The following is a 13,622-nucleotide window of genomic DNA, read 5'->3' on the forward strand; positions in this document are numbered from 1 at the left end:
TACATACAATGGAGCAGTACTCAGCTTTAAAGGAAAATGAAGTCCTGATGCATGCTATAACATGGATAAACCTAGAAGACATTATGCTGAGTGAAATAAGTTAATCAAAAAAGGACAAATATTGTATAATCTCACTTATATGAAATGGCAAGAATAGGTAATTACAGACCAATGGCTACTAGAGGTTACCAGGGGTGGAAGGGGGGAGGGAGAGAGGAAATCACTCTCTGAGAAGTAGTGAAGTTTTGTTTATGGTGATGGGAGAATTGGTATCAACTAAGGGCAATGACTATACCACCAAACTAATGTAGCTGTTACCATTAAGCTGTACATGGGGGGGGGGGGAGGGGGAGGTAAATGCAAAGTAAAGTGTTTTATATAATTTTGTAACTACAATAGCAACCCCCTGCCCTCCCCACCCCCCCGCCCCAGTGGCTGCACCTGTTGATACTACTTAGGTACAACTAAACACTTCTGGGATTAGTTTTCTTGGTTCGAAGGTGTAGGGTCATGGTTTCAGGGTCAGGGTCTATCCAGTCAATTGGCCTAATGTTTTTAGAGTTTCTGTTCTACCTCACGGTTCAGCTCTGTTCTTAGCTTTGCTTCAGTGAGGGGCTCTCCACCAAGCGCCCCAGCCTGCAGCTCCCCTTAGCTGCTGCTTGGTGAGGATAGTCTGGCTTCTCCCAAGACTGTGTACCTCAGATTCACTCATCCAATGGGGTCAACATTTCTGCTTGGCCTTTTCTGCACCCAGGTCCCCATTCTCTCAGATTCCACTTCCCAGGCAGGTCCCCAGTTTATGAGCTGTAGGGGCTCCATTCACTTGAGCTGACCCCAATGCGTACAGCGCACAGCCCCACGCGGGCAGTGGGAGGTGGTAACGGAGCTCACCTCTGGTGGGTAATAATGGCTACAGCAGAATGTGATCCAGGACGAACATGGAAACAGGCGCCAGGTCCTCTGCTCACACACTTGAGGAAACAAAAAATAAGTAAATAAAAGAGAGAGGCTGTGGTTAGGTACCCCAGAAGCAAACTTAATTCAACTGGCCGAGGAGCAGCTGGAGAATTTGAACTGCTGCCTTTTGGTTAGCAGCTGAGCTCTTAACCACTAAGCCACCAGGGCTCTTGTGCCACCTTAAAAACAAAACAAAAAACCCTGCCACTGTGGAGTCGATTCTGAGTCATAGTGGCCTTATAGGACAGAGCAGAACTGTCCCATCCGGTTTCCAAGGAGTGCCTGGTGGATCTGAACTGCTGATCTTTTGGTTAGCAGCCGTAGCTCTTAACCACTACGCCACCAAAGTTTAGCCGCTAAATATCTTAGCCCTTACTATACGCATGTGGTTTAGAGCTGTAGTACGCAGGATTTCCCAAATGCATTTGATGACAGAATCTTGGCGGACAAACATTTGGCAGCACCTGGAAATGCTGATGAGAACGGAATCCTTACAAAAGGCGGCCAAGGCCTGAGAAGAAGTCACAGGAGTCTGGGTGTGTGTCATGGGAGCGTGGGGTCTAAGCTGGGACATAAAGCACAGGCAGGGAGGTGCGCAAGGGCAGGACGTCCATGAGGTGGTATTGCAGGCTTCACAGAGGAAGACCACTGAAGAGAAATCTGGAGGGTAAGTTGGCGTCTGAGCGTACAGGCCCGTGAATGGCCTGGTAAGAAGTCGGAACTTCAGATGATACGCAGACGGTATGCCATTGGTGGTTTTTGAGTAGGACAGATCAGAGAGGCCTCAGGGAAGGTATCCTTGGTGATGGCTTGAAGGGAGGATGACTCCCAGCAGAATAGGAGGCTGGTGGTATAGTGGGGGGATCATTGTGTTTTGCTTATTATTCCTCTCTGTATAAAAAAACCAGTCGCTGTGCAGTCAGCTCCGACTTGTGGTGACCCCACGTGTGTCAGGGTAGAACTGTGCTCCACAGGGTTTTCAGTGGCTGAGTTTTTGGAAGCAGACCGCCAGGCCTTTCTTCCCAGGTACCTCTGGGTGGACTCGAACCTCCAACCATTCGTTTGAGAGCTGAGCACATTAGCCATTCACACCACACAGAGTCTCCCTCTTTTGTGTATACAGGTATCAACAATCCAAGGTGCTCATTTTTACCACCTTGGAAACATGGACTACATGAGTACCTAGAACCTTCTGCTAGCTCATGAGGACTGAGTCAAGTGTCATCAGTTCTACCAGGTACTGTGCAAACTCAGCACAGAATGACTTGGACTTAAGTAAAATTACATCACACACACTGCTGTTCATATATACTATTTTATTGCAGCAGGAAAAGAAAATCAATGCATTTTACAAATTTGAGGGCTGAAACAAGTTGTAGATTTTCTTTCCAGACATTCCTATGCCATGTTCCCCACAGTAAATAACCCGGACACGGCCAAGGGGGGTACTATTTCGGGTAAGTAGAAACAGGGATCAGATGCTATCTGCAATCACTTCAGAATATTTTCAGAAAACAGGCATATTGCAGTGATTGTTTAAATGTTGCTCAAACCCCCAGAAGAAATTCCTACAGAGCAGCTGTGCCACTGGAGACTGAATAATTAAAACATTCTGCCAAATTTCAAGGCCTTCAGGCAAGAGGGACTCGACAGCCGACTGTGGACACCACGAAAGACTGAGGAAACTGTAGGTGACCAGCTGTGTCTGGGCCCAACCCCAAGGTCACACATGACTACATACAACTTACGAAACTACCAGGACGGAAACTATCCCCTTGGGGGAGCCGAACTGACAGTTCTGTCTGTGAGGGCCATCTGAACTTGGAGGCTTACTTCTGAATTCAGGAGACAGCAGGATGGAAACGTGCTTTTCATTAATGAGGCAAGAATGTGAGCTATGCAGGCTGGCTAGCTCAGCTCGCACCAAGGTGGTGCAGCAAAGAGGAACTGAGGAGCTACCCATTACCATCGGGTTGATTCTGACTCATAGCCACCCTACAGAACAGAGTAAACTGCCCCAGAGAGTTTCCAAGGAGTGGCTGGTGGATCTGAACTGCTAGCCTTTTGGTTGATAGCCGAGCTCCTAACTGCACCACCAAGGGCTACAGGAGTAACCGAAGTGCTGAGTAATGGGATCAGCCAGAGGGGTTTCTGGTATTAAGCCTTGAGCCACCTTCCTGGAAAGAAACGCTGCAGACATTGGCTGTGCTTTAAAATAAACCCCAACAAGGCCACTGATTGCCCTGAGTTTGTGAAACGCTGAGATGCCACGGGCCAGGCATTTGGACTTCCCCTCCAGTGCTGTGCCTGCATGCCTGGTTTGTCGTGACCGTTTGGGGACTATGTGGCTGCAAGTCTGTGTGGAATGAGCAAGCCGGGATCCGGTCCCCAGCTCATTCTCCAGGAAAGGGGTGCTGCGCCGGCAGTGGGCACTTCCTCCAACTTCGGGGACATGTGGGACGTGAGGACACAGAACTAGAGATACCAGGTCACAAGCGTCCCCGTCTGGCCACCTGTGCGCCCAGGGCCTGGCCTGTGGTGGGCGTGTGGGGTGGAGTGGCTGGAGGAAGAGAGATGTAAAAGGCTCGAAAGGAAGTAAGTATCCTTTCTTTGTTTTAACCTATTGAGCCAACCAACTCCCTTATCTGGGGGGCATTTTGGAGATTATTACTTAAAAAACAAACCGTTAAGTGATCGCTGAGCACCCAGTTATTTTACGATCTTCTTTTACTAAACTGGGGGTCCTCTTCCCGCAGAGTCCTGCCCAGCAGCCAGGGAAGCAGCCGCCCCTGCCCCTGTGTTTCCCCTCTTCTCCCACAGGCCGGTCCGGCTCCGGCTCACTCCCGGGGCTCCCCCCGGCCGCCCTCCCCGCCCCGCTGCTTACAGGTGAGCATGAGCAGCAGCAGCAGCGGCAGGTGCCAGAGGCTGCAGAAGAAGAGCCTCCGGGAGCTCCGGCGGTCGGCCTGGGTGTAGAAGCGGAAGCCGAGGTAGCAGATGTACAGGTTGATGGGGAGGGAGACGACCGGGAAGGCCCACGTGGTGACGTCCAGGACGGGGGCCGCCGCCGAGAGTCCGACGAGGGCCAGGCAGTGGCGCAGGGCCACGCGCCTGCACAGGGCCGGGTGCGTGACGGCCATCATGCAGTAGCCTCCCCGGGAGTAGTCTTCGCGGAGGCCCCAGCTCAGCGCGTTGAAGTGGGGGAACTGCCAGGAGTAGAGGATTCCTCCCAAAAGAAATGCGCCTACACAGAGTCGGGGGAGAGGGAGACAGGCCTGTCATCGCCAGTGTGCCAGCGCCGGATCCCCCTCGCCCGCCACCCTCCCGGTGCTCAGGGTTGCGACCTCTGGGTTTCCTCCAGAGCCTCGGACTCTGCGTGGGGCCAGCTGAACGCCCTCCAGTCACCTCCCAGTGCTCTCCCTCGGGGAGAAGTGTGTGTGTGTGTGTGTGTGTGTGTGTGTGTGTGTGTGTGTGTGGCGCGGGGGCGGTGGTTGGGAGGCGCTTGGCGCCGGGTCGGGTCACACTGCACTGGGCAGAGCTGTCCCAGGCACAACAGGCCTGTAGCGTGTGGCTCCCTCCCGCCCACTGAACGCCCCTCATGCCACCAGTGTCGGACTCAGAAAGCCCTGGCAGTTTACCAGCACTCTGGGGGAGCCTGCCCTGGCTGCCCGCTGTGCCACAGCTGTTCAGCTCTATTCCCTTAGCTGGGAGAGTACTCCAGAGAGGAGAGCTGGGACCGGTGCAAATGGAAGGGCACTCAGGTCAGCTTGGCCTCCCCAGCAGGCCTCTGCTCCCCCCCAGGGCCTCCGTGGCTCCACTTGCCACACCCCTGCATGCTCCCCAGGCCAGCATCTCACACCTGGGCTGTATCTGTTACCTGTCTGCTTCATCAGGGGGCTAGGATGACTACCAGGGCAGGTGCCTGGCTTGTTCCTCTCAGGAGTCCTGCGGTCCACCTCTCCACCCAGGGTCAGACAGGCAGGAAGTACTAAGATAGCCTGTGTTCTAACATGGAGTGGGCCAGGGTGCTCTCTTGCATAAAAGAACCAGATACCAGGGTGGAAGGAAACCTTATCCATGGCTTTGAAATCTTTTCCATCAAGGACATATTCATGCCTTGAGCAACATTTATAGGATTCCAGTGTGTAGGGTTGCCGTGGGTCAGAATCGACTCCACGGCAATGGGTTTGGTTTTTTTTTTTTTTGGTTTAGTCTCTTCCTCAGGAGGGAGTGACGCCTCCCACCACCCTCATGGGTAAGATGGGAGAGACTATACTTTTATACAACATAGTCCAGCAGTAAAAGGCAGGCTACCATTTACCCGTTATGTGACAGAGACTTTCCTATAGTTTATCCTAGCTACAGGGCTTGCAGGTAGGTCTTCTAATCCTCACATAAAAAATACAACAGATCAGATGAGATTAAGTGACTTGTTGAAAAAGGGACGAAGGAGAAGTTCTAGAGGCGGGGTGGGGTGGCTTGTTGCCCATTTCCTCAGGCAGAAACTTCTGCTGAGCACCTGGTCAGTGGGTGCAGTGCTAGGTCAGGGAGACAGTGGGAGTAGAGGTGTGGATGTGTCCCTGTGGTGTGGGGTGGCCATCTAGTCCAGGAGGCACACTATGGAGCCCAAAGTTACCACGCAAAAATGCTCTGACTGGCAATGAGGACCCCTAGGAGGAGCTGCCCAGCCTTGGGGAAGCCCTCTTGGAGGAAGGGCTGTTTGAGCTGAGCTGAGGGAGAATGTCCTAGCCAAATGAGGCTGGGGGAGGTGACTGCTCAGCAGAGGGACAAACGACAAGCCTAAAGGCTCTGGGACAGGAAGCTGCACGGTACATTCAAGGTTAGGATTCATAAAACTAGACACCACAAGAAAAAAAAGGTAATTTTACTATGTGATTATTTAAAAAATAAAGACAGGAAAGTAAGTGTGGCTGCAGAGCTAGAAATGACGGGGTACAGTGCAGGATCTGGCTGAGAGATGGGGTGCTCACCACACAGGACTCTGCAGCTGAGTGAAGGTCCTCTCCTGAGAGCCATTGCCCGTAAACCCCGCTGCCATCGAGTTTATTCTGACTCAGAGCGACTCCGTAGGACAGAGTAGAGCTGCCCCACAGGGTTTCCAAGGGGGCATCTTTATGGGGGCAGATTGCCACATCTTTCTCCCTTGGAGCAGCTGGTGGATCTTCTAGATGGTAGCCCAGTACTCAACCACTGACACCCAGGGCTCCTGAAAGCCACTGCAGGATCTTCAGATGTGAGAGTGTGCACCTGTGCGCCTGTGGGAGTGAGGGGGAGTGTGGGGAGGGCCCTTGTGTTATCTGACAGACTTGTGACAGAAATCTGGAGAGGCCCCAAGCAGGTTTGGGAGGCTCAGTCAGCAGATGAGAGTGGTTGGGCCTAGGTGGTGACAGTGGCGACGGAAAGCAGACGGATTTGAGGCGGATTTAGGAGGCAAAAGTGACAGGATGTGGGTGCACAGGTGAAATAGGGGGATAGGGTAAGGGAAGTATCAGGAGCAACTCCTGGGGTTCTGGTCTGTGGTGACGCCATTCCCTGAGATGACAAACAGGGAGATGGGGAAGGGATGACAGGTGCGTGGGCTGTAGTGCATTCAGTTTGAAGAACCTCTGAGATACCCAAGCCAAAGTGTTCACCAGGCGTTGCAGGTGTGGTCTAGAGATATATACAGGAGTTACTAGTACATATTGATACAAAGACCAGCTTCCTTGGGTAAAGTTAAATTCTTCACCCCACACCCCGTCTCTGGAATTGCTTTAGATGCTCTGACCCAGCCACCTTTTTCCCTGCTGCCAAACGCCTCCCACAGACCTGGGAGTCTCTCCACCCATCTTGCCTAGGAGGAGAGGTAAAGCACTGTGACCACAGTCCATTTCAGGACATGAGGACCGTTGAAGCCCCTGGTCTATGGGGATGCTCAGAAGGAGAGGGTGAGGGATATTGCTAAGGCAGAATTCACTAGGACAGGGAACAGTTCAAATAAATAATAATTCAGAAAACAAGTCTGGGGCCCTCAGATCTGGAAGGGCCCCTGTTTGTGCTCATGCCAATGAGGGTGCCAAGAACTGAGCCCCACTTGAATCTCTTGGCTATATTCCCGACGGTGTGAACTGCAGTGTGATCACAGGGCAAGCTTTGCCAAACATCTAAAAGAAAGGATGAGGATGGCTTTTATTCACATCATTACTCGGCAGAAATTTACTCATTTCTGACTTAGGTTTCTCAAGATAACAGGTAGAGAAGATTTAAGAGGGACAGGAGACTACTTTCATACCCATTAGCAGTTTCCTGTGGCTTCCCTTCCTCAGAAACTCTATGGGGCAGTTCTGCTCTGCCCTCTAGGGTCACTATGGGTTGGCATCTACTTGATGGCAACGGGTTTGTGTTTTTTGGTTTGGTGGTCCGTCAATTTCTTTTCAGTTTCCAGTATGGGTAGGAAATACAACAACTACTTGATATTAGGGTACCTACTTCAGTCGCTGGAAACCCTGGTGGAGTAGTGGTTAAGAGCTACGGCTGGTAACCAAAAGGTCGGCAGTTTGACTCCACCAGGTGCTCCCTGGAAACCTTATGGGGCAGAGTTCCACTCTGTCTTACAGGGTCGCTATGAGTCGGAATTGACTTGATGGCAGTAGGTTTGCTTTTTGTTTTTTGCACAGGTGAGTGGGTTCATGATGGAGATGTGAAGAGTCCTATTTTTGGCCATTTTTAAGTTTGAGATGGCTATTAGACATCCAAGTTAAATGCCCACTACACACCAGGCACTGTAGAGAGGCATTACACATTTTCTCTCTAATCCTCAGGACAACCCTTCCTACAGGTATTAACTATTACCATCATTTTACAGATGAGAAAGCTGAGGTCAGAGATCCGTTAACTTGCCCAGGGTCATTCGGAACCACAGGTGCAGTGCGCCAACGCCGCTTCCAGAAAGCTGCTGCTCAGCTTGACTCAGAGAAGCAACAGCCCTTGTGCAGCAGCTGCTGGTGGCTCGGGGCCGGGGGCTGGTGGATGGAGGCTTGCTGGAAGGCCACAGCACAGGCCTGTTGGGAGGCCCCATCGACATTATTTATTTGAGAGGAATAAGCCAGGAAAGCCAGCTGCCATCAAACTGGTTCCTCCTCACGGCGACCCCATGTGTGTCGGAACTACGCTCCACAGGGTTTTCAGGGGCTGACGTTTTGGAAGTAGATCACCCGGCCTTTCTTCTGAGTCACTTCTAGGTAGACTCGAACCTCCAGCCTTTTGGTTAAGGAGCCAAGCATGTTAATTTTTTTATACCACCTAGGGACTTCTAAAAGGACTAGTACCTTAAAAAACAAACCAAAAATGAACAAAACAAAAAATTTTGTTTCAATTACAAATAAACATTTTTCTTGACAGACGCTTCGAACAATTAAAAGGGGGAGACATAAGGTTGGCCCACCCAAGTCCAAGTGAAGTAGTACACAGAGTGGTAAAAGTAGACTTCCACTTCATACATTGGCTGAAAAAAGAAAATGATCTATGGATTTGAAGTGACTAGTAAAGAAGAAGCGTTGTTAAAAGCTCCCAGGAACTAGAGTCACACTGAGGCAGACGGTTGTCTGGAGCAGCCTACCTCCCAGCTCATAAGCTGCCTCAGAGCCAAAGGGTTTGATCAGACTCCGGTTTGCAGTTATGACGGCCACAAACCCGGGGGGAAGCCGACAAGACATATCCTGTCAAGAAAAACAACATCAGCAAAGCTTAGACATGAGGGAGGGGTGTGCTCAGTGTCTGCTCTGCTGTGGAAGTGGCTGCGAAAGGGCAGACTTGGCCCAGACACCAAGCTTGAAATGGTTAAAATATCAGGTCCAACTGTGGAATCTTTTTTGCCTTTCTCAAAAGCCCTCCTTTTTGTGTGCCAAGTGGAGTGTTCTATTTTGCTCAATACAGTCTACATTTTCAGTTATGCTTCTGCTTAGAATAACATAATTAAAAAATCATTTTCATAAGAGTAGCAGGCTGCTCTATCTGGGAGAGGAAATTGGAAATGGGCTTGGCTCAGGTCACAAATGAAAGAGCTTTAGAAATCACAGCTTAGCCTTCATGGATTGTAGTCAGAAAACCACCCTGCACACACAGTTCTACTTGACAGGCTACAACAGCCTCTGCTCATATTAAAGATGTAAAACAAATTACTCTCTTTATCAAGATAAGGTGAGCTAGAACAGGAAGGCTTGAATTCGCCCTGTGGCAGGGGCGGAGTCTATCTTCCCTGTGGGGCAATGTTTAATGAAGCACTCAGCTTACTAATGTGAAGGCCTCCCTCCCCACGAGACAGTTCCTGTCTCTGCCTCACTCCCCAGAAGCAGCCTATTTTGACGGGGCCTATCTTCTGTGACAACGCCCATTTACTGCACACCCAGGACTTGCCAGGCAGTCTGCGCTCAGGATCCTCTCAGGGAGTCAGGCCAGGGCAAAGACAACACTACCAGAGGACTACAGCATGTGGGGAAAGCTGCTTTAAGTACAGGGCCCTGTAGGGAGAGGGCAGGGAAGTCTTCGTGGAGGACTACAGCCTGTGGGGATGTAGGGAGAGGGCAGGGACGTCTTTGTGGAGGATGTGATCTGTGAACTGAGATCTGGACCCGGTCTCGGAATTTCAGTGCACTGACAAAAGCCGTGCATTCTCGGCTGCTTTTCAGTGTATCTTCTCATTTTCCTTCCTACCCTTGTGTATCTTCACACATACTTGGTTTAATCACATCTGGAAATGTCTGTTTCCTTTCTTTCAATGAGATTTGTTGGTCTACAAATGCACAAAATACTGGAAATCTATGAAAGAGACCTGTGGGTATGCTTTTCCAGAGTCCAGGAGCTTCCGTGACCATTAGCCACAGTTCTTGCTCAAAGGCAACTCCAAAGACTATCCAGGGGTCCAGGGCACTATTCATTTCCCTCTGTACACTGAGAATGCAGAACAGCATATCTGGTACACTGGATGTGTGTCTGTGTGTGTGCACACATGCAACAGCCTGAGGGCACCCTTACCTCACAGTGCACTGCTCTAATTAGCAGGGATTCATTAGGTGGTAGGTCCCTGGGTGGCTGAAAGGTTGGCAATTCAAACGGATCAGGTGGCACCATGGTAGACAGACCTGGTGATCTGCTTCCATAAAGATTAGAGCCAAGAAAACCCCACGATGCTCCCTTCTACTCTAACACATGGGGTTACCATGAGTTGGAATCGACTCGCCAGCAACGAGTTTGGTTTGGGTTTTCATTGGGTGGTGCAAGGCTAACCAGTATCTTCCCAGTGATTCTTTGAAGATCTATGTATTTTTAAATCCTCTCAAAACATTTGTCAGTCATTTCTCTACCATACAGACTAGGGTTGGTTCTTGCTCACTGCCATCTCTGCTCAAGGTCATAGCATACGTCCGTCATTTTGTGGGCAATGCAATTCCAGCCAAATGGTGTCCTGTTAGAATGGAGGCAAAAATCCACAAATTGGAGCTCTGACTCTCTTTTGGAATGGACTTCAATGGTTTCAGCTTGCTTCCACTGACTGCCTGGTGGGCTTACATCCAGTGCCTTCCCACCCCCATCCAAACCCATCCATTGTCATTCGCTGTCCTTGCATGGCCTTGAAAAGGATAAAGAGGCATAGCTCCAATGAACCTTGGTGCTGGGTTTGGGAGGTCTTCCCTCCACGGTTCAACGGGCTCCTTTCTGAATGTAGCCCTCAGCAGCTTGTCTGTTCCAGGCTGGTTATATTCCTGCTTTCAGAGTTATATGGTTATGTAAACTGAGGTCTAGCTGGGAAAGCAAAACCAGACCCAAGGCTTCATGGTCACAGATTTCAAAGCCTTTCTTTTGAGGGTTAACACAAAGGAGCTTGTGAAACAAATCAGCCTCAACAGTGCAATGGACTTCTATGGACTGCAGATAAAGGGAAGAGGATGTGGGCCAGTTTATCAACTGCAGAGGCCACAAAAGGGAAGATTAAAAGTCCTTGGGAAATAGGAAGCAGAGTCAGGAATAACCACCTGCCCTTGAAGAATTCTTTGGAAGAAACGACCAGGGCACTTCCTGCCGGCCACACAGCACCACCAGGGAACTTCATCTGAGGGAAAGTCCGGCCAAAAAGTGTTCCCTGCTCCTTTTCTTGCCACTGTCCCGGAAGGAAGATTCAAGCATACGTGGGTTCTCTCAGAAATTCAGGTGTTCCCCACTCCTTTAGTTCACATTTGAAGGTCTTTCAGTCTTTATCACCCAGATATTAATTTATTCACTAACTAAATCCACAGTTGGTGCCAACCTCTGCATCTGCCAGAGGCTGCCCTAGAGAGGCGTTATCTATCACTTCACACAGGAGGGCATGGCCAGCTCCCTAAAAGCTTTTGTCTTTGAAGAGAAATAGAGCTCTAAATACTGTTTTGTTTGCCGATATCACCATGAAAATGTTCCCTGTTCACTTTGTGTTTAAAAATATCATTTATCTGGAGCTCTAAGGCTAAAAAAACTAGTTATGGTAAAATCTTGTACGAAGTGAACACACTTATTTTTGAGTTCAGTTTCAAACTGAGGCAGTATTTTAAAGGCAATCTTTGAAAGTGATTGGGTTACATAGTGCCTGGTACTTATGAAGCTCTCAATAAATATTTGTTGAATGAATGAGTGACTAAATTCCTTCTATTTTCTCATTCTGGAACAAAGGAGGTAAATAAAGTGAAACAGTATTTAACATTAAAAAACCCGCATTCTCTTTTTGTTAGTGAAACCATCCATCTGCCAAATGTCACTTCCTGATAAGAGCCCACTTCTAAGTCCTCATTTGTAACTGAATGTTGGCTGGCATAATTAATGTTTACCACACAACAACATTTAAATTACAAACCAAAGGCAATTTACAAATCAACTCTGCAAGACTACCACGAAGCCAACTCTACAAACTCTCAGGACCCGGGATTCATTCCCATTTTGGAAAAGGATGGGAAGAGTCTGAGCGTTTAAGAAATGGGGGGCCATGGGACTAGAGGTGGCCTTGCAAGGAGGTGGGGGAAGGGAATTCAACCCTAGGCCTTGGAGATAAACGAAATAGTCGCCTGAGATAAATATTCTGGAGAGGCTAACACACACACACACACACGGACACACATACACACACACGGACACACACACAGCTCCAGGTCGCTGGTCATGGCACGTCCGCTGTCAGCACTTAGCTGCAGACCCCCCAACAACTCAGAGAAAGAGAATCCCTTCACCCCAGGGCCCTGGAGTCACCTCAAGCACCGCAGCACACGGTGTGCAGGATCAACCCAAGGAAGGAGCTCTAGACGGGCGGGCACGCGGCCTCTGGTAAGGCCACCCAGGTTTCAGCTGGGCAGCTTCCTTGATGCTTCCTGCTAACTGCAGTTAAAATGCAGGAAAATAAAATTAACAAAGGCAAAGAAGTGAGGCAGGTGGGAGGGGTGGCCTCACTATCAGGCTGTGAAGAATATGGACACACATAAAACCCCAATGTAGTGATCTCCTTGACAGACAGACTTCCTACAACAAAGTTCCCTGCTGTGCACGGCAGCAGGCGGCCATGATGGCCATGGAGGGCAATCTCCCAAACAATGAGTCCTGACCCCTGTCTGCACTGCAGACTGAGGAAAGGAAGTGGAGCTGTTTGCAGACCTTTAGTGCAGCTAGAAAACAGCAAATATCAAGCACTGTTAACTTGTGTTTAGCTTTTACATTTTCCAGACATTAATCTGTTTAATCCTCTCCACTCCCTACCCTACCTCACGCCTCAGGGCTGGATTACCCCAGGGACAGACCTAGCAAGTGCTCCAGACCCACACAACTGAAGGATTTAAAAAAGGTGAGGTTAATTTCATTACCTGATAGAATGGTTAAAGTAGTTGCGGGGTGGGGGTGAGAGGGGAATCACAACCCTGTTGGGGTGTCATTACACTTATTTTGTGGTTGAGTACTATTTTTTTTTACTATTTTCACTGCAGAGGAAAGGCAGAAGAATCTCAGTGCTCAGGCCTCTGGAGGCCTTCATCTGGCCCTGCAGCCACCACAAAACAAAACAAAAAACATAGAAAGATCTAGATGCTAAGAAGGGGGATAATGTCCTTCGGAACCTGTGACTTCCCCTTCTCCACATCACTGTGGCCCATGAGCTGCCTGCCTCGGATGCACCTGGTTTTATGTAGCTACTTAACGTTGTTTTTTCTCTATATTCCCTCCCCTCCCCCAACTCCATAGCTAACTCCTCAAAGGTAGGTCTTGAATATCTGTGGCTGTATGATTTCCATCTCAAATGTCAGCCCTGAGCTGCTTCCTCTTCAATCCTGACCATGGTATCTTCAGCCCCAGGAAAGGGCTTTTGCAAAGGTGCACACAATTAGGGTGATTGGGTGACGAAAATGCTGGTGCTGGGTATTTTACATCCTGGCTGAGAAGCCAAGGAAAGTGACCCTGAATGAGGTAAGGGAACGGAATACATATAGCAGGACTGCCTCCCTTCAAACACATATCCTTGATACTTTCTTCCAGTTGGAGGTTCGCGTGCTAACAAGCTGCTCTTTCAGAGGACAGACTGACGCTCCACTCAATACAAGATGCAATTTTGCCAAGAGAGGGGAGGGGGGCAGGAGGCAGGCCTAGGACAGGCGAGCCCCATG

The 13,622-nt window shown here is 49.6% G+C and overlaps 1 protein-coding gene across 1 annotated transcript in view; it reads right to left on the minus strand.

Annotated features, from left to right (window-relative positions):
- Positions 1–2,263: 2,263 nt before the first annotated feature.
- The window catches only part of LOC126063279 (protoheme IX farnesyltransferase, mitochondrial), a 205,983-nt gene continuing 194,624 nt past the window's right edge, over positions 2,264–13,622 (minus strand). The window contains exon 7 of the mRNA XM_049861554.1: positions 2,264–4,198. Coding sequence (XP_049717511.1) covers positions 3,795–4,198 — 404 coding nt within the window. The 3' untranslated portion in view covers positions 2,264–3,794. The remainder of the gene's footprint in view (positions 4,199–13,622) is intronic.

This window comes from Elephas maximus, chromosome 19 (genome assembly GCF_024166365.1).
Source record: "Elephas maximus indicus isolate mEleMax1 chromosome 19, mEleMax1 primary haplotype, whole genome shotgun sequence".
Classification (NCBI taxonomy): domain Eukaryota; kingdom Metazoa; phylum Chordata; class Mammalia; order Proboscidea; family Elephantidae; genus Elephas; species Elephas maximus.